Source organism: Labrus mixtus, chromosome 3 (assembly GCF_963584025.1).
Source record: "Labrus mixtus chromosome 3, fLabMix1.1, whole genome shotgun sequence".
NCBI lineage: Eukaryota > Metazoa > Chordata > Actinopteri > Labriformes > Labridae > Labrus > Labrus mixtus.
In genome coordinates this window covers 5,644,191-5,665,407 of record NC_083614.1, presented here as the reverse complement: position 1 = coordinate 5,665,407, position 21,217 = coordinate 5,644,191, and the positions used below count along the sequence as shown (strand labels likewise).

Below are 21,217 nucleotides of genomic sequence, written 5' to 3'. Positions count from 1 at the left end.
TGGTCTTTCACAGTTGGTGACGAGTGTTATGAAAATGGCCTCAACCCTGCCCGTGAGCAGCACGGTACACCGGAGAAGATGACGACGTTGAACACCAAAGTGTCTTCTTTAAACACGTAGAGAAAAGTGAAGTTAATAGAAACTAACAGACTGTCGACGGAGAAACGTCTAGAAACACCACAGACCGCCGCATATCTTCGTGGGGCTTTGAGGAGCCGCTATGGAGGATATCAACTCAAATATCAACGCGGACCTGGAGGTGCGGAAGCTGCAGGACTTGGTGAAGAAACTCGAACAGCAGAACGAACAGCTCCGAAGCCGGTCTACGATGTTGTCCTCGTCCGGAGCCATGTCAGGGAACCATAGACCCCTCAGCGCTGGATACGAGTCTACGTCCCTGTCAGCGGGGATGGCAGCTGGGCTGGCCGGCTTCCCTGGGGTGGGGTTCGGTGGGCTGCTAGAGAACAACCGCTGTTTGAGCCCCAGACTGTCTTATGACGGCATCAGCTTCAGGAGGGCGTATGAATATGAGGGGGCATCGGCTTCTCCCTCCATGCCGAGTATGAACTCACTTTATTCAGACTCCACAGGGGGATTTCACGATGAAGGGGAAACATCGGTCTTAGACGAAGTGGAAATCTTAGACCTGGAGGACATGGATTGTCTGCAAGAAGACGAGGACAGCTGGTGAGTGACAGACTTGTGTTGCCTTTACTGTCTTGTCTGTGTCATCAAACCTGTGAATTGACTGGGCACAGCTGCTTTAAACATCAGCTATGACTAACCATGGGTGGTTCTAGACAGGGGCCAACAGGGGCCAGTGCCCCTGTAACACTGAGCTTGGTCCCCCTGTCGCCACCCCTCCAAAAGGAAGAGCCCCCCTAATAACACATATGTGACTCAACAACTGGACTCACAATCTAGATATAAATACTGTTACTGAAACAAATATAAATCATGGTATTTAATGATGAGTGCTATTATTTGGCATAATATATGTATTTTTAAAGCAATCATCTTTGTCTATTTTTGACCTGGGTTTAATGTTCCCTTCTGACAAAACAACTGGCCCCCGTTTAGCCCCCCTCAGTAAAAGTGGTCTAGAACCACCACTGTGACTAACGCCTGGTATAAAGAATCACAGTTTGTAACAGTAGTTGTTGTTTGTGGATACATTTATATGAGTTCTGACTAATTTGTCATAATGATCATTTAACAAAACAATCAACACTTGTAGTTTGCACTCTCTGGTTCTCTTGGACCCCTCAAACACGAAGGAGTCTTTTTATTTATGACACTTTCGGTCAGCATATGGTTCCCCTTCTGCATGACGCAAAGTGACTGAATGAAGTTGGTTCCTTACAGGTACCCGTACTTCTGACTGAAAAGTCGGTTACAACTTTTTGTCTCAGATTTCTGAATTTCATACCAGAATGTAATAAAAGGAAAAGTAATTATTCTTTTGTTTCTAGTCTGAGAATAAAGTCTGAATTCTTAAGAAAAAGCACAAGTCGAATACATGTTTCATGTGCATCCCTAATCCCCTTCTGTTAGAAACAAATGAATGACACTGAGGGATTATATTAAAGGACATTTAAAAATACAGAGAAGAACAATGGCTGAGAGTTAAGCCTATTATACCTACCCTTTTTACATGATTTTTTTTTACAGACATACTTTTATAGGAGACCCTTTAAATACCAGGCTTATGTACAAGAAAAAAAAGTTTCAAATTCACATTTCATTCAAAAAACAAAACAAGAACAAAACAGGGTTTAAAGCGTTTATCACATAACCCTTACTCTAAGCCTTACTCTAATCACTGCATCTTAACTCAAACCCTTTTAACATTGTTTCAATGTAGGATATGAACACAACACATTACATTGTCAATTCCTTATTCCACAAGTTTATCTTTTTGACAGACTTGATCTGTTTACATAGTCTTTATACACTGTATTTGCCAATTTCCAAATACCTTATCCTCTAAATTCATACTTGCTTTCTCTAATTTTAAAGAACCTCTAAATTCAGTTATAAAGGAGGAAGGAGCCTCGCTGGCTGAATGATGCTGTTCGGCAGGTCATGTGGGCGATGTCAAGCCTCTTCTCGGGCTGAATGATTATAACAGACATGCATTGTCATAGCAAATCTCTATCTATTATGTCATGTATTCCTACAGTCTTGCCAACAGGCCTTTAAAGCCCAAACCCTCAGCTGTCCAAACCCTGAATTCCCCGATCATCTGTAGAACCGTTTTGCCCGTTTGTCTGATGTGGCAGATTTGCTTGGCTTGTCCTGGTAGTGATGGCAGGAGACCAGTGTGTGCAATACAAAAAAGCTGAAAGTCCTGCCCAGCAGTCATGTGGGAGATGTAGCCATGGTTATATTCCTTCCTCTGAATTCCCATTAGCAGAACAGTTGGCAAACATCCACAAGTGCTCTGCAGCACCAAGTGAGGGAAAAAAGGCGTTTGAAATCCTCTCATCGTGCAGGAATAGATGCTATGTCAGTGTCAACAAACAGGGATTGCAAACAGTGCTCATCAATAAAAGAAAAGGGTCATCATATGGAGTTTCCTAAGGACAGGATGACATCATGATGCTCTCTTTGTTATCACAGTCATCCTGACAGCCCACATGTTCAACATACTCCCGTTTTTAATCCTCTCCCAGCACATTGTGTTGGTATTATTTCCTCTAGCGCTGAGCAGTTAAGGTTTTTAGGGTTATGTGGCTTTGCGTACACACACTGTAGAAGTGTAATCCCTGAAACTCCCAAGTATGATTGGATTTGTGCTGCTGTCTAAATCTCTCTCTCTCCCATCCTGACCCAAGGAAATCCCTCGAGAAGGCAGTCACACACTGAGGAGAGTTACACGGCTGATGTCAGACATGTTGACTAGCTGGTTGGGTTTACACAGGGTCTGAAAGTAGGAAAATTGGATAGTTTGGAACAGCCACTGTCTTGACATGAATGTAATTATGGGCTGTCCACAGATTATATTCCCCTTTTTATGTCTTACAGGAAACAGTTGTTTAATTGGCAGTTTCCAGGATAATGACACTATGATAAGCAACATTAGGGTGTATCTCCTGGTGCTCCTTAATAATATGAGTTTCTTAAACTACAAAGGCAGCTCATATTTGGTTGAAAGCCAGTTTAAAGCAGCATCTTCCCTCTTTTACTTGCAGCAGTGAGGCCGTGCCAGCTACTGAACCTACCACATCACACTACTTTCAGACATTGCTCACTCATGCTTATCAGAGCTAGTCTCATTATGCCCTGGCTGTTTGTCAGCCCTCTGGATCAGATTGATATCTGGGATTACTGTGTAGTGTAGAGCTCCTGCCAGCTCCTGTCATAGACTCCTGTAATCCCTGAATTAGCTTGAAACTGAATCGGAAAAACTGCTGCAGCGTTCCACCTTTAAATAGGTGACTCTTCAGCTGCTGCATGTGGACATGACAGGTATCATTGTTACAGAGCTGAGAGCTCAGGCATTACGAGTTAGCAGTAGATATACTATGTGCTGGTATTAATAAACACAGAGAATGGGCAGTCCCTGATTTCCCGTTTGTATTTCTGACTTTGTATTCTGCAAACTGACTTTGCCTCTAATGTTTGTGCTTTCATCATGAACGGCTTCCACTATGGCTACAACAGAGCTGACAGCTGCTGACTCAGGTTTCTCTGCTAAGTAGAAACTCTTCACTTTCAACTTTTTTTTTCCTTCTCAAAGGGTTGAGGGTAAATTCACATTTGCATTACTTTTATACAGACAGAAAGTAGTGGCAGATTCAGTTAGTTTGTGGCCATATTATTATTATTTTTATTATTATTATAGTGTATCTTGCAAGTGAGTTCTGCAACTTTGCATACCTTTCTAAGTATCCTTCCATCAGTAGTGGATAATCAATGTATCAGTTTGCTGGTATTTTCTGCAGATATGGGCTTATCACAAATAGATTTTGGTGTCAGAGTTGGTTTTCCAATAAGCACAAATCAAAGAAAAACGTTGCTGCAAAACATATCATTCTGAAAGTAATGCTAAAGAAAGGGTGACTTAGAAATTATCTGCACCAGAATTGGTTGATGTGTTTTCTAATGTTAAATATTCTTAATCTCAAACTATTTTTTCTAGTTGTTTGTTTTTTTAGAAATGCCTTCTGAGTCCCTTGCAGTTATTGGTTTTTAAATAATGCACAATGATCTGCATTGATGAAGTGTATTTTCATTCTTATTCAAAAATACACTATATCTGACATCATTTCTGTAATCTGTGAGGCTTTCCTTCTTCAATTGGTATTGGTCAAAAATCCCAGATCGGGGGTAGCTCTACATAAAGTATTAAGAGGGTTTTGCTTTTTCAATCAATGTGAATGACTAAGCATTGAACCTGATGACTTTTGGACCAGTGACAGAGGTTCATTCTTAGAGTTTCCTGCAGCAGCAGGAGATGAGTTTAATTTCCCAATAGCTAGACTGAGAAAAGAACACAGATGTATGCTGAGTTAAATCATGCGACTTGTTAACTATCCAGAGCATAATTACAGATAAATAACTAATTATAGGAAAACCGTGAATGCTTGACTCCTGCTGTGAGAGGATCTGGTTGGATTCTGATCTTTTAGGGGGTCACAGCAAAGCAAGCCTCTTTTTGGAGTGATAGAGATGTTCTTCTACTAATAGCAGTCAAAATGCAGTATCTGGTGTTGACACAAATGGCAGGCAACTCTCTGCCATATGGCTCCCAAAAATAACTGCTCTTAGCTTAACTATTATGAGACAACAGCATACAACAACATTGTTGTGCTAGCAGAGGTCCAGCAAGTCAAAGTTAGCAACATATCAGCAATCAGTGTGTTTTTAAAATCAATGTTATTTATTATGTTAGTATCCAACAAGTATCATTTAGTTACTGAGCATCGGCAAACGCAGCATCTTCTTTCATCTACAGTGCAGTAGGCCACCTTTTTTAATATTGCACGTTTTAAGACTGTTGTTTGTGTTTTTTTTATTTGCATTGTTTCTGAATTTTTTGCCTATTTCTATGGAAATAGTTTGGGTACATTGACTCTGTCGGCCACCATAGATACACCTCCTTGTTGGAGTCTTTTAGGTATGGTTACATTTTCAGGCTTACTTTGTATGACTCTCACCTCACAATGTTACAAAAACAGTTTGACCTTAAGTCCTCTCATAGAATCAATCTCAGTTTTACTGCTAAGAAAGAGAAATGTTTTTTGTTAATGTGGGTGAACCAATCATTTATCTTAAAGGGATTTAATCTGTTTAACTCAATTCTATGTGTCGTATGTCTATCAGGTGACTTTTTTATCTCTACTTAGTCACCTTTTTGTACAAAGCATTTTTACTCTGCTGAGTTTGGTCTCCAAGAGGATTTAGACCCTCATCCATAAGTGGCTTGTTGATAGGGGTGTAACGGTACACAAAAATTTCAGTTCGGTACGGTTCCAAGTTTTGAAGCTTCGGTTCGGTACATTTTCGGTACAGTAAAGGGACCTCATGCAACTTTTTTTTTCTTTATTAGGAACACTTAGAATTTCCCTTTTACACATTGGGCTAAGTGCAGCATCGACAGTTCAGACTTGTACACCTGCTCAGGTTACTTTTTAATAACATTTTAAATTAAAAATAAACTTATGCTGCATCCTTCAACCAAAAGAGTCTCCAATAAATAAAAGATATGAATGAAATAAAGCATTTTAGAATGAAATGAAGTAATTAATATAGCCTATATATAAAAATATTTCTTCTTAATTACATTTCCACCTTTTAGTTTATGAAGGCCCTGTACCGAAACGGTCTGAGTACATGTACCTTTACACCCCTACTTGTTGAGTATGAAATAATGTAACTCATACACTATTTCTGTTTTAGTCATTACATCTTAACTCCATTGAACACTTACAGGTAGATTATAAAGCAGCATGTTGGCATCAAAACCCACACAGTGAGGAAATCTCACATCCCACTGGTAGAGTTCAGAGACTTATATAATCGAATCGAAGGGACATTGATGCTGTCCTGATGGCACCAAACCTTTACTAAGAAACTTTATTTTGTATTTTACATTTGCTTTACACCTCTCTGTGTTTATAAGTCCTAAAATGATCTGCCACATAACCTCTATGCACATTTTTAACAGGTGGTGTTTTTGGAAGTGTCTTGAATAATGAATGTAACAAATCAAATATTTAATATAAAAAGGATCTAAGTCAAACCAAATAGCAAATTTTCAATGTCAACAAGCACACTCACACTCACCTTTTCTCCCTGTCTGCTTCATCTGTCCTTGTCTTTGCAGCATTCTTATATAAAACCCAGCCCAAACACTTGTTATCGCCTCAATCTCATTTCCTCAGGGAGCTACTGGTTCACATACGAGGTGTCATAGATATGAGCTGTTGTTTTTAAAGACGTTTCTTGTGTAATGTTTGCTTGCATGTCTTTATGAACATGCTGTATATGATGTTAATTGTGTATGCTGTCCATGTTTTTTTCAGGCTCTATGAGGCGAAACTGGACAGTCCTCTGCAGAAAACCCTGAGTCCTATCGTTTGGTGCCGCCAAGCTCTCGACAACCCGAGTCCTGAGATGGAGTCAGCCAAGCGCTCCCTCATCCACAGACTGGATCTCACCCTGTCAGGTAAACACCACCCAGTAACATGACACATGTAGTCTCAACTTAGCAGCAGTGAGAGCATCAATAGTAGTAGTAAAAGAGTAACAACATCAGTGATGCATTTAACCCTTTTGTTGGTGTGTAAGAGCTCAGCTCAAAATAATAACAATCATGTGCAGGTGAATGTTCACTGACACAAAAGCCCTATTTAGACTGTCCATTAAAAGCATGATATGTATGCCCCTGTGAAGTATCTCCTTCAATATGAATGTCACAGAGGCGTAATGGGGGGAAGAAGTGATCCCCCTCTGTACCAACATTGCAGATAGTAACAGAGGTGTTATAGGGGTCAGACGAGCCAGCGAGCTGTGTGTGTTTGTGTGCATGTCTGTGTATGTGTTTGAGGAGCTCCTGCTGGTTTTCTGGGACACCAATATTACACTGTTGCAGAATCAATATGAATGTACAAAGAGGTAATAACAGAGGAGCTTCGTTCCGGCCTTGTTATGGAATCGCACTCTGAAGCTTAAGACTTTGTTTTGGTCCTTTTATTAAAACAGGCTGTGTCTTATTCTCTGTGATGTCACACAGTTGTTTTTTTGCTGTTGGTTTGTAGATCTGTTCATACAATCTTTTTTAAATACTAGTCATTTGAGGTCTTGAGGTCATTTTCATTACAAGTGCAGTTCTAGTTTATTTCTTGACGATTTGTGTCAAGATGTAGAGATCTGCCTACCGTAAAACAATATGATTGCAAAATGACTAACCAGCTCAAAGAGTTATAATCGTTGCACATATGATAATATGCTGCCAAAATGTGGATTTTAAAATGTGAGAATTAAATTGACTTCTCTGATCTGAAGTGACATCACATGAGGTCACGACTAAAGCATCTGACTCGGTTTCAGCAAAGGACTGTTAGGCTGTTTCATTTCATGAAGCCTAAATGCACCAAAATAGCAACAGAACAAGTGGACACAGTGTCAAGTAGTTATTTGAGTGCGTCGGTCACACCTGTTCAGTCATGTAGCAGTTAAAAACCTGAGCATCGACCTTTGCTTCCAGTCCCATAACTCTCACGGGATGAGGTCAAATTAAAATTCCCTCAATTCCCTACCAACTGGTAGTCACATTTTACTGCTCAGAAATATAGTGGGGAAAAGACAGTAGTGTCAGTAGTCCAATCGTGTAAAAAGTATTTATTTGCTCCGTCAAAGATTTGCTCTGTTTAAGTTTAATCTAGAACAACTGAAGCAGCAAGATAACTTGTTCATTCATGCAGAATAACTAATATGATTATTATTACAAAGAGTTTTAGTAAATGGGACTGAGCTTCTTTAATAATCATATATTTCCTTTTATTGATTTTTGTACCACAAGAAAACAAAATAAATGACTCCTTGTTGTAATCATTATTGTCTTCTACCGCTTTTACAACCACTACAAAGAATTACAAACAAGCTACAGACGGGCGTATCATTAATCATACATTTCCCTTTTGAATAAGCTTCCCTTATTTTAAAGGGAAGATGAAGTGCACACATGTAGCTGTGTTCAATCATTAATGGTAGAGACTGTAGTTACAGAGATTGCAGACACAGACGAGTTGATAGTTTGACTCTGCATCGACCTGGACATAACTGGCTAGTTTAGGAAGCAAGTTAGTGAATAGTATATTTTAGAGTAAAATAGAAAGACTTGTCATTATAAAGTTGTACGACAAAATTAAGAATGCTTCACAACATTCAGACATCCACAGTTACTAAAAAGTTATTTGCAAAAGAAAAGTATAAATCTCTAAGGCAGAAAATGTATATATGGCACAGGTAGATAAATATTTATTGTAAAAAGTATACATAGTGCAGGTAGAATATAAATAAATGTATATTGTACTGTTAGAAATAGTATATACCGCACTATTAAAATGTATGCTGTAATGTATTGAATTGTTGCACATGAAGAAGTAGGGGAATATGAGAGTAAGAAAGCTTAGACGCATGTGTGTTTCTTGTTCTTCAGATTTGGGATTCAATGTTTTGAAAATAATTCTCAGACACTTGGAGCTGTGCACATCATAAAGCCTCTTTTGTTACATCTAACAGCATGTATGTGGGGGGGAAAAAATCTTGATTTAAACCATGTCATGGGATATACCAAATATGACAGGCTTTGTGGAATATGTTTTGTGTGCTTAGGGCATGCACATATTTATGTATTAATAGTTTAATCTGTGAAATTGATTTCCTCTTTTATTAAATCCAGTGAAGTTTAAGGCAGAGATGGTTGGAAAAAATGTATTCATGTTGTTAATAAGTGGGATTGATCTTTTTGTATCACAGTTTTTATTTTCACTGACGAAAAAATGGAGAGAAGATGTGACAGTTTAGCGGTCTGCCCAATATATCTAGAGGAAGAAACATCTGTAGATAATGCTGTTTTGCCACTTTGAGATTCAGAAATCGATCATGACCGTGTAGCGATTTGATGAATTGTGCAGCCAAAGCCTCACCAATCTTCGATTGTATCATTTTGAAGGATGATATAAAGTCCCAGAAGGGAAGTATACTAACGTGGCTTAAGTTTTTTAAGTGGAACTGGAACCCTCGGAGTTTAGTCTAATGGTTTTATAATGAGGGGAGGACACACTCAGTAGATGCCTAGTGTAAATTATCTTAAAATATTGATTGTTTTTTCATCAGTAGAATCTGGACCTACTCCAACATGTTACTGGTCCTTTCCCTGCCATGCTTACCCTTTAGTGGTTTCAAAGAAATGTGTACAGTCTTTTTTATTCGGAAAAGTTCAGGGATTAAAAAAAGTAGAAAAATATGCCCTATAAGAACTTTGAGTAGCAGTATTAAATATCATGTCACTACATAAATAACGTTTGAGATAATTTGTTTTAACTACAGTGGTGGCTTTACTATCTTTGAAATTGGCAAAGCATATGTCATCATAAACACCACCTCTTTGGAAAGGTAAACAAAAACACTGCTGTGATTTAATGCACAGTATATGACCAAGGTCTTCTTTGTTTTTTTATTCTTTGTGCTTCGTCTGTGTATGTTATCTGAGCTTTAGACTGCCACTAATTATAGTCAGTCCCTCAGTGAGGACGACCGGCCTCAATCCTCGAAGCTAAACTGAGAGGGGTCATTTCCATTTGAACAGCGGTATGCCCATGTGACAGATCGTGTTGAGCAATAGGCTGCTGAAGGTTGTTCACTGGGATAGTTGTGATCCTCTCAGCTCTGTTGCGCAATTTTATGGAGGGACGAATGATCGAGTAATTCAAGAGAGACGATATCTGTTCTCAAATATATGACTGTGTTCCTTCCAAGTGAGGCTACCTTCACAGCATAAGGGAGTGACTAAATCAATTCTGGTTTGAGAGCGGTTTAAAGTTTAATTAACTGATGAGCAATCTCATTGAAACCAGATTTCTGAATGAGTCATTTCTGTCTTTATTATAATCGCCATGAGCATTTTCTAAAAAAAAACCTTTAAACTTTTCTGAATGTTGCCTAAGATAACCTTAAAAAAGTCTGTCAATCTTGCAAGCTACAAATAGCACTTATAGCTAGCCACTCAGCTAGGATTAAATGTGATGGTTATGATATCATCACTGTAGGTGTGGTGGAACTAGAAGGACAATAACGTCATCCTCCAGGAGCCGGAAATATCCTCCTGTCACTGACACTGCCAAGCCCGCTCGCTGCATGACTCTCCTCAGTTGGCACTGATGTTCTCACACACAGAGACCGGACAACAGAAAACTTCTGACGAGTCTTATGATCCACTGGACATGTGGTTGAAACAGTTTGATTAAATAATTAAGCATCAACTTATCACTGAATATTTTTATAAAGATTGAAAAATGTTTTATTTTATTTTGAATGGAGCTTTTCTGCACACAGTAAGATTTTTCTTGAGAAACGACATTTTGATAGACTCACCACAGACACACCTCATGGCCCCTGGCTACTCTCTTTCACACCCAGTTTGTAACACTGGCATGGAAACCCTGCAGCCACAGTGTCTCTTTACTTTGTGTCTAAGGAATTTGCACGCTTCATTTATGGCAGATTTAAGCCAGAATGACTAGAGTCATTTCAGGGCCACAAAAAAGAATGAATCAGCAAAAGAGTAAGATAATTAATGCAGAAATAAAGTAAAATATTGCACAATACAAAATGTGTTCATTTATTTTCACATTTATTTGTTTATTTTGTCTCACATTTTTTAAGTTGCATACTTATTTAGGTTATGCAGGATATAATCTCTTATTTAAGTTTTTATTTTAATAGTTTGTTATTTTAGCCCTCCATCTTTCCCCTTTTATACCAAACTGTGTTTACTTTTCTAAAATTTGTTCAATAAACTGGTTTCAGCCGGGACTTCCTGCCAAGTCTTTACTACATTATTTTAAAGATTTAAAAATAATAAATAAATAGAATAGAAAGGTAGAGTAATTATCAATATTTAAATACAGAGTTATTGATTGATTGATTTACATTTTAATCACATTTCTTTTATTTGAACATATTTTTGTTAACTTACTTAATCTTTATCGATTTTTTTTCCCTTTGCCATGCAAACTCTTGCTGCCTGTTCACATTTGTAGAAGAATTCACGTCTTTGAAATATGAACTTTAAGTGTGTCAGTAGTGAGCAGTAGTGAGTAGTGACCTGTCAGTGCACACCCTGTTAAACTTATATCCCCACATGACGCGTCTCAGTTATATAACTCAAAACAGGGAGGAGACGGCTGTGAGTTGAGTCAGACAGAACTACTTTCTTCATGCCAGACAAGCCCGATAAACAGTCACAACACGTGTTTCCAGAACTGAAACGTTTTTTCCACAGTGTTGCTTTGACAGCTGTCCTGAACGCAAGACCTAAGAGACCCTAATCAAAAGTCACATGGCTGACATTTTTACTCCTGTTTAAAAACTTAGTGCTGTACTTTTTGTTCATCTACGTTTTGCATGTCTCCACCAGTTTGTTACCTTCTCTCCTATTTACTGAAGCTTCTCTGTTTGCTCTTCTCTTGTGATTTGCCTGAAGCTGGCTAAAGCCTTTCTTTCTTTTCTTTATATCAGGCCTCAGACCTCAGAACAGAGTGTTGTCTTCCATTCCCTTCTCACCATTCAAACCCTGCAGGCGTTAGTTTAATACCAGGCCACTATGTTCTGACTTTCTCTAGAGCTTTTTTTCCCCTCTGCATGTTGAAACTGCCCTGAACTTTAGTTTCCAAAGCTAAAAAGCCGAAGCGGAAAATCCTATTGTACACTTTCAAATCACAGTAAATAAGTGGCATCAATCCCAGTGGGTAGAAAACACTGATGTTAGTATCTCTCTCTCACTTCTTGTCTTGTTCTAGGACACACTGGTTTGGGGACACTCTATTTTGGCTGGTCCCTATGCTGCAGATCCCTTTAGATCAGTCTCTTTCTAGTGACAATGTGCTTCTAGAGTAGCTCTGATCAGGGACACTGGCATCAAACAGACAAACACACAGACCACTAAGATTAAGACTTTACACCTGTTCCCACCCACAGTACCCAGAAATATTTAGTTCCTGGAACTACTAACTAAAGGAATTTAAAAGCACTTTCAGTCCATTGTTGCCTACTGTTCCATCAAGGAGGAAAGAAACAAACATGAGTATGATGACGTGACTACAGCTATGGCTGTTTAACAGAGGTTACACCTGATTCTTTTGTTTACCTCTATAACAATGGTGATTGCTGCATAACCCGTTTATTGTAGTTGATATGCCAAATCCTAGCTTTAATACCAGTGTCCAATTATTTAACAACCGTTACTTTCTCAGGACATTTGACTATTAGAATTTGCTTACACAGGCATAAACTTTCTTGCCTTTTTATACAGTATATAGCAGTATACACTTATAATTTTTAGCTTACAATATAAATGCAATGTGTCACTTGTGTTGGTCATCTATCAGCCGGAATGTTAGGGGTTCGATCCCCAACTCCTGCAGCCACATGTCTAAGTTTCCTTGGATAAGACACTAAACCCCTTATTGCTCCCACTTCTTCACATGTGTGTGACTGTGTGTGAATGGATTTGTACTGTGGGGCAGTAGGGCACTTGAGGAGTTTGTGATCAGTGTGAATGTGGTGTGAATGGGTGAATGTGATGTACGGTGAAGCGCATAGAGTAGTGAGAAGACAAGAAAAGTGCTTTCATCCATTTCACCATGTCAAAAGGACAGTTTTTCTAATTATAACTTGTGTGATTCTTTAACTTCATCATGCACAGACACTAAAGATGATTCATGTGTGTCTGAGAGTCTAATTGTATTTCTCACTTGAGTGTTCATGCATATTTTTAGCCCCAGGAGGACACTGGAGCTGACTACCTTGTTATGTTTTCAGTTTTATATTGAGCCTGATGTTTTGTATCTGTTGATTTGACTCTTCTTTGAAACGAAAACAAAGCATCCATTGTTTTGAACTGCACCGTGTTACAGACCTGCACATTGCAGTGTTGTTGACATTCCTCAGTAGATGATCCATGGGGATAGCAGCAGAGTGGACATGATGGTATTTCCTGAATAATGCAGGACGACAGAGCACACAGAGAGAGAGAGAGAGAGAGAGAGAGAGAGGGAGAGAGAGAGAGATATTGGAAGGAAGTAGGAGGAGGAGCTGATCCTAAAAGGCTCCTTTCCAGTCACCAACATCCAGCTGTGTAAACACAAAAGAAGAGATGAGTTAACAAGTGGACAAGTAAACAATCTCAGTGACCAGCAGCATGTCCAGAGTCTGATTTCATGACTGAGACAAGAGACTGTGGACTGGCACCTCTGACTGATGCTTGCTAGGTTTCATAGAGAATAGCATTGTGCTCTGTATGGACTGAATGGTGTGCATTGTTCAGTGATGATGTAGGAACTTACTATGTATCAGGCTCACGCTCTGCATATGGTTTGAGAGACTCTACCAGACTACCAGCACACTGTGCAGCTTTATGAAGGTTAGGATGATGAGCACACACTGCTGCTGTTGTAGTAGTCAAACACAGGGATGCAGAAACAGATTCGTCAGAGTCTTTCATTTGTTACAGTGTATAGATGAAGTATGTTAACATACATAACAAACAATGTGTCCTCTAACATTGAAGCTGTGTAGTATACCAGCTCTTTGTTGTTTATTCCAATACAATCCATTACTACAGCCATTTTTTTAATGAGACGAACTATTGATCTTTAGTTATCACTGGAGGTCTAAGTTAAAAAAAAAAGTCTAACATTGCACCAATCTTCACAAGGAATCACAAGATCCCTGTGCATGACCGAACCGATTTAAAGAGGAAAGAATGTCACAGATTTGATATAGCTAATGTGTTGGTCAAAGAACAACATTAAGGCCAAATATCAGTTCACGACAACCTTTCATATGGATGCTTTCTGACCGTTTTAACTAAATACTAAAACAATACTAAAGCTATCAGCAACTAAGTAGTATGTTACAATATTCTTCAACAGCCACCATGTATACAAGTTGTGGTCTAGAATAAATAGATAAATACCAACCACATTTAGAGTTTAAGCTTGGTAATAATAAGCTTATTATTATTATTATTATTATTATTAATAAGAATAAGAATAATAATGCAAAAGGTTTGTGGGTCACTGCTGAAATGTGTCCACTATCTGAGGTTTTAAAATAAGATAACATATCAGCTAAGGCCAAAAAAATATGACTAAAGTTACCAGAATCCCTTTTTAGGTATATAAATGTTTAACTAATTGTTTATATTTCCTAATGTTATGTAGGCTGGCTGATGACTTAGTTGTATTTTTTTTACTTTACAGCCAACAAGCGAAGGAGCCTGTATGGAAGTCCTTACAACCAGCAAGGTTATGGAAGTCCTTACAGCACAAACGCAGCCAACAGCCCCTACAGCAGTGGCTTTAACTCCCCCTCCTCAACCCCTAGTAGAGTGCCCATAGTCAGACAGCAACTCATGCCTGGGAACGCAGGTATTGGTCTTCCTGTAGATCTCTCAAAATCATATATTTTCTGTTGTTGAATTTGTAAAGTGTAAACAAATGATTTCCTTTTCCAGTGCACCAGAGAAACTCAGCAGCAGAGAGGAATCCTCCTGCGGTGAGCCCTCAGTCTTCAGTGGACAGCGAGCTGAGCACCTCGGAGATGGACGAGGACTCAGTCGGGTCCTCAAATACCTACAAACTCAATGATGTCACTGACGTTCAGATACTTGCACGCATGCAGGAAGAGAGTATGTACCTGCACATGCTGAACTGTATCATTTTTTGGAACCAAGCAGCGTTTTTATTGTGACGTAACTGTGTGTTTGTGTTTGTCAGGTCTGAGACAGGATTATGCTGCAACAGCATCCAGAAGGAGCTCAGGCTCCTCCTGTCACTCACTGCGGCGCAGCACGTTCAGCGACCAGGAGTTAGACGCACACAGCTTGGAGGATGAAGAGGAGGCGGTGCATCCGGCCTTCCACCTACCCTCAAACCGCTTCAGCCCCTCCCCTCGACATTCTCCCCGCGCCTCCCCCAGGAATTCACCCCGCTCCCGCTCCCCCGCCCGCTCTATCGACTACAGCCACAGTCGTGGCTCGCCTCAGCCCATCATCAGCCGCCTGCAGCAGCCTCGCCACTCGCTGCAGGGACAAGGCCATGATCTGCAAACTAATGTGGTGAAGAATGAAGGTAAACATAGCCAGAACTGTTAAAACAAAAAATAACTATCACTGGAAATTAAGATCAAATAAATGAAAAATATATTTTTAAACCCTCAACCAGCTGGATGACCCTTTGTCACAAAGTGTGACCTGGGACAAACCAGCAGGACTCATTTATAGATCTTAATTGTTGGAAGGGGACTTCATAAATAGAGAATGTATTTGGAAGTAAGGCTGTAATAATCTTAAAAGTGAGAAATACAATTTTAAAATAAATTTTAAATCTAGCAGTGAGAAAGCAATGACAGGGGCAGAGGTAATGGAATCATGCCTTTTTGTTCATGGTAAAGAGTTAACCAGCAGTGTTTCATATCAGCTTAATGTTAATCATCATTTGCTTCAGCTAACTCCATACCTTTTGTGTGTATTGCAGAAAAGCTGCGTCGTAGTCTTCCCAACCTTACTCGCTCCTCGGCAGCGGCAGCTCAGGGTCCAGAGCCCGTCAAGAACAGCCGCAGCTGCGAATCCAACCTGCAAGTGCAAAACGGAGGCTCTCCTCGACACCAGAACCAGTCTACAAGTGAGTACAAGTTTTTGATTTTAAAACATTTAACTGCAGAACACACAAACGCTCAGAGTCTCAGACCCAGATTGTCTGTTTCATAATGGATTTATCATTGTGTTTTCAGCTTCTTTTTTTTCATTTTAACTGAACCTTCAGAAGCATGACAGGCTCTGTAATCTCTTGTTTCATTGTGCGAGTTGGAATTCTTTTAATTCTTCTGGCTGCACCAACAGCACGAGGAGGACTAAGCTGCTTTGTAGTGCCATGGCTTCACTGTTTTGGGATCCTCTTTGTCTTTGATCATTTCAGAAGTAATATCTTTTATTCACACGCATCCTTCCTCTTAGCACCTTAGTGTTACTTTCACGTTCAAAAAAGAACAACTCTCCTTCCGCAGAACTAAAGCATGATGTCAGCAACACTTAAGGTCCAAAGTGACTTAGTGACACTAACATTGTTTTACATCCTGTGTCTGATGGTTTTATCTTCTTTAGGAGCTTAGATTCGTACCTCGGCGAGTTAAGAGTATCCATTTGATGTAATCCTGTAATAGGAGATAAAGGTAATGGTGTCGTCCTTAATCCAGGAGCGGTGCTAATCCCTCTCTGGTAGAAGAGTCAGAGAGGACACAAGTCAAATGGCAGATTGAGCTGCCTTTATTCTGTCATAAACATCCTTCTGAGGGTTATTAACAAAATCTTTACTATCTTTATGATGAGCTTACTAGATGTTTTATTTCTATTTTCTTAAACCTTAAAAGATAAACTTCCACAGTAAAAAGTTGACTTTCCCTTAGCTCTGGCTGTACTCTGCATGTGAGACACTTTGATTCCTGCCTCTCTCACTGACTTCACTTCACTGTTAAGCATGTGTTACCAAATGAATTTCTCAGACACAGCTGTCAACAGCGGCACACTGACACTCTGCTCTGACAGCCTACTGCTCCTTCTCCTGAAAGAAAGCTCTAGAGCCCCCTAGTGGCCTCAAACTGCATTACAGGCACCCTCGCCTCAACAGTTTGTTTTCCCCCAATAAGACAGAATGAATTCTGACTTCCATGCTAAATGTCCGTTTTTCCAGCAGCAGCGCAGCTCCCGAGATACTCAACCCCTTCTCGCTCCTCCCCGAAACCTAAACAGCATCTCCAAAGCCCAACAGCCCTGCGAGGTAACAGCTTTCTCCTGAACCAGCTGGAGGCTGTGAGATCAAGCTCACACACAGACATATGCACAATTTTAGATTTAGCCAAGCTGCCTGTGTACTGAAGATGTAGATAGATCCCTTGGTTTAAAGGGAGAGTTGATACACGTGAGGATTGTGTTAAATAGATCATACTGGCACAAAAAGGTCATTGTAGCTGTGTTGTAGCTCGTCTGCGTTTGACAATCAGAATCACATCCCAAGCAAATCTGTGTACACAAAGATTGTTTTTTATGGGTTTTTTTTCACTTGATTGCCATTTTAACTTGGATTTAGTTATCCAGAGGATGCCTTCCAATACTCAAATGCAATATGCAAAAAATACCAGGATGTCCTACTTCATCCAGTCCAATTTTACAGAACACAAGTCTGTGGTTGTTTTTCCTAGTCTGAAACACAATCCTCTGCAGGAGAAGATGCCTCACATCACAACTGAGCTGCCAAGGACTACAGCTGCTGTAGTTCATGGTGAAATGTTGTAACAAAGAACTGGTCAAATTAAAAATGCATCCTAATTGCAAAGTAAGTTTTGTTAAGGACTGATTGAGTTAGAAATATGCAACGTGGAAGGCAAGACGAGTCTCCTTCCAGTTTTTCTTGTCTCTCCTTTCTATTAGCAGATATATTTATTGTACACATTGTCTTCAATGTGTTTATAACAAATACAGATTGTGCCCTACTGACTGATGTGTCGTTTGTTCTTTTGATTCTGACAACTTTCACTGATGTAAAAATACAGTTGCCAGTCTTCAACTCTGAAATCTGCTCTGCTTGCCACGATGCTGTCACTGTGTGCTAAACCTGAGGATTCCTTTTGAGTGTTGCAGAAAATCCAAAAGCCTCACCCTCCCACCACCCACTGATGCACTTGCTTTACACATTGCATCTAGTAGAATTGTTTTTCATCTTGGTTGAGGGGCCTTATGACATCGCTGTTTGTTGAGTAAACAGACAGAAAGAGACCTCTGAATTAAGGCCTTTGTTTCTGTTGTCTCCGTCTTTGTCTAGTCCCGCTCTCCTGTTGCTTTGGAGAAGAAGGTGATTTCAGTGAGTAGGGCTTTTCAATTTTGTGATTGTGGTTCCTCGCCGTGGCTGTGTTGATGCCGTGTTTCTAGTTTTCACTAGTTTGTGCTTTATGTTTGTATCACCGCATTCATTAGATTAGGCAACTTAGTTCATTAGACATTTTTGTTCCTTTTGATAAAGTTTGTTCAGTAGTTTCTAATCTTGCATCCTAACAGGTTTGATTCCATTTGTGAAGTTGTGACGGATGTGAATAAAAAAGACCTACATACTGTATGCTTCCATGTTTGATAGATGTTTGGTATACAGTATATGAAGTGGCATCATACTGTATATTTCTCACATCTCTATGCAGTTGATCACACCTTCATTGTAAAACTACCAGCACACTGAGACCTGTGAAAGCATATGATCTGTAAAGACGGTCTAACATGATCCAGTTGTACCTGACTGTGTTTCTGCTCTGCCCGCCTTCAGTCCCCTCTCCCAGTAAGCTGCGGACTCCGGCCACCCCGTCCCCGCTGGCCCTGAGGCAGCCTGTAAAGGCGACATCCAACCCCAACTCTGCCACCTCCACCCCCACCCGCTCCCTAGCTCAACCACGCAGCGGCCTACCCCGCCCCAGTGCTAATGCAGGAGGGGGGATCCCTCTGCCCCGCAGCAAACTGGCCCAGCCAGTGCGCAGGTATGTACTCCACAGACTCATTACGCTTACAGACCGCCATTTAATGCAGAATACTTACAGCCCTGTTACGTCTACTGTGCGGTGTATTGTCCCGCCCCTGATCTGTAATTGGATGTAGTGACAGAGGCATAATGAGCTCTATATGTGTGTATGTGAAGCTCCTGATGTGTGCTCAGAGTCGTGCCTCTCACGCTTCCATAAAGCTGTAATACAAGGTGGAATAACACTCTTGGACGCCAGTATTTTGCTGATGCAACGTGTAAGAACAAAGGTGTATGGACGGTGAAACTTTGTCATTTATCCTTATTATTTATCATTATCATCATCAAGTGTGATAAATAGTTTTTCATCTTAGTGACAATAAAGTGTTGGGGAAACATTTTCTTCAGGTAGCTTGGACCTGAAGTCCTGAAAGAATTCAAACTATGAGGTCAGACTAATAAGAATGAGTTGTTGAGAAAATTAATTTCTTGTTAATATTTTCTTGCATCTTAAAGAGGTCATATTCTGCCCTTTTTGGGGTTTGTATATTTAATCTATGTACCTACTTTTGTACGTTCACAATAGATAAAGTTATAAAAAAGTGTCTGTTTTCATGTACTGCTCCTCCTTGCTCCCTCTCCGCTCTGAGTCCGTCAGCTACACTCTGTTGAGCCCACACTGTTAGACCCCACGTGGGCCAAGTCTGCCGTGATTGGTCTGTCGATCCGCTCTGTCGTTATTGGTCAGTTGCTCAGCACTCTTCTCGGAAATTTCAACATGAGCTGCTGGGCTTGCCACAACGAGCCAGTGGACTTAGATCAGTGATCTCACACTGACAATGACGTCGCACTGACACATTTTTATCGAGGGGGGCTAGAACCGAGCGTTACATGCAGCTAATGCTACAGCTAACAGGAGGATGTAGGAGAAGCCGTGTTTCCGCAGACTTTGAATTTTTGCACATAGGTGTGCCTAAACATGCACACACATATGCACACACATACACAACAAAACACACTAAAGAGAATATAAAACTCTTTCACTCTTTATTCAGTTTTTCAGTTTTTTTCTCCTCCATTCTTTGTTTTACCAAAATTAAATCCTCGATGTTCATTGACGAAATGAATTGTATAAAAGCCAAGCCCATAGAAGAGCAAGGGTGTCAAATGATCATCAAACCAAATTTAAGTTAAATATTTTCCAGTTTTTAAAACTGATAAATTCTACATAAACAGACCTACACTTAAAATGATTCTATGTTAAAATATTCACTTAAATGTAGTACTTATTAACAAATGCAAATAAATCAAGAAGAGCAGAATTTAACTGTTACAAGATAGAATAGAGATCATGACGTTTGTAGTTTAAACTGAACTTATAGATTATAGATAGAATAGATGAACGACTGTCGACTTGTGTTTTATCTTGGGTTGGCTGGTTTTGTTTTTTTCACAGATCTCTTCCTGCTCCTCGGACCTACAGCGCCACAGGGGACAACTGGAGAGAAGGTTGTTACTGAAAGGAGCCAGCAGGGGGCTCCCTACTCAAACTATCAACGCATCTAAGGAAGCAGACATTTCAACATGGCACTTTACCTAGAAACCTTTGACAGTGGAGAAAGAGAGAGAAACTATGTTCCAAAAATAAAATGGAGATTTTAAAAAAGAGAGGAAGGTGTCCACATTGTGTCTAAGAGGAACCTCCCATCGTGTTCCTCTTCGGGGTCCGGCTCTGGAGGGGTCAGGCATGTAGTGCAGACCAAAAGATGCCAAAGAAACCAGCCCGACTCCAGCTCGCCCAGCAGAGAACACATCACCTGCCTTTTGTTTGACTGCAATCCTCCGTCAGACAGCCCATATTTCATCGCAGACCTTTTCTCCCCACACCTCCCCTTTTCTTCTGTCATCACCTCCCTCAGGTTGAAATGTTTCCACACATTTCTCTCTTTATGCTCTGTGCTCAACAGATAGTTGGTGAGTGATCTCTATGATGATGCTGTGCAGGTGAACGTACCGTAATGTTAGAGAATTGTTGATGTCTCGCAACAGTGAAAGCACCTCTGTGTGGGTAATGACATTTAAAAAACAAAAAAAACTTTCCTCTTGTAAAATCAGCCAGAATGTATGCACAAGTTTGTTTTGGAAATTATTTATTCAAATTATTTAAAGAAATGTATGTCAAAACATCCATATCAGTATTTTGTTTAGAGATTATTGAATTGAAAATGTACATTTTGAACCTCAACTGCAAGCTAACTCTCCAAAGCCTTTTTTCTTTGTAGTGTAAAATCAGAACTTGATTATTGACGGATTAGACAAAGCCTGAGTTCTGACTTGTACTACAGTCTGCCAAGATAATACTTTTCCATTTAAGTGCTAATACAGCTTACTTTAAAAAACAGAGAGGTGTACTACAAAGTAAGATC

At 39.9% G+C, this 21,217-nt stretch overlaps 1 protein-coding gene across 6 annotated transcripts; it reads left to right on the top strand.

Moving 5' to 3' along the window:
• slain2 (SLAIN motif family, member 2) lies at positions 1-20,975 on the top strand. Of its 6 annotated transcripts, none has more exons than XM_061029284.1 (10): positions 1-687; positions 6,531-6,673; positions 14,496-14,663; positions 14,750-14,923; positions 15,012-15,365; positions 15,771-15,917; positions 16,986-17,069; positions 18,111-18,149; positions 18,603-18,810; positions 20,248-20,975. In XM_061029284.1, the coding sequence occupies exons 1-10, from the start codon at positions 221-223 to the stop codon at positions 20,309-20,311; spliced, it is 1,848 nt and encodes a 615-aa protein (XP_060885267.1). In that variant the 5' UTR covers positions 1-220; the 3' UTR covers positions 20,312-20,975. The 6 variants fall into 6 exon arrangements, with proteins under 6 accessions (XP_060885267.1, XP_060885257.1, XP_060885295.1 ...); XM_061029274.1 differs by having other exon boundaries at positions 16,983-17,069; XM_061029312.1 differs by lacking the exon at positions 16,986-17,069 and having other exon boundaries at positions 2-687.
• Positions 20,976-21,217: the final 242 nt, after the last annotated feature.

Excerpts from the sequence above, each read along its gene's own strand:
- slain2 (XM_061029274.1), top strand. The coding sequence starts at position 221 with ATGGAGGATATCAACTCAAATATCAACGCGGACCTGGAGGTGCGGAAG. Across the intron at positions 14,924-15,011 it reads TGCACGCATGCAGGAAGAGA|GTCTGAGACAGGATTATGCT; the intron begins GTATGTACCTGC and ends TGTGTTTGTCAG. Across the intron at positions 15,366-15,770 it reads TAATGTGGTGAAGAATGAAG|AAAAGCTGCGTCGTAGTCTT; the intron begins GTAAACATAGCC and ends TGTGTATTGCAG.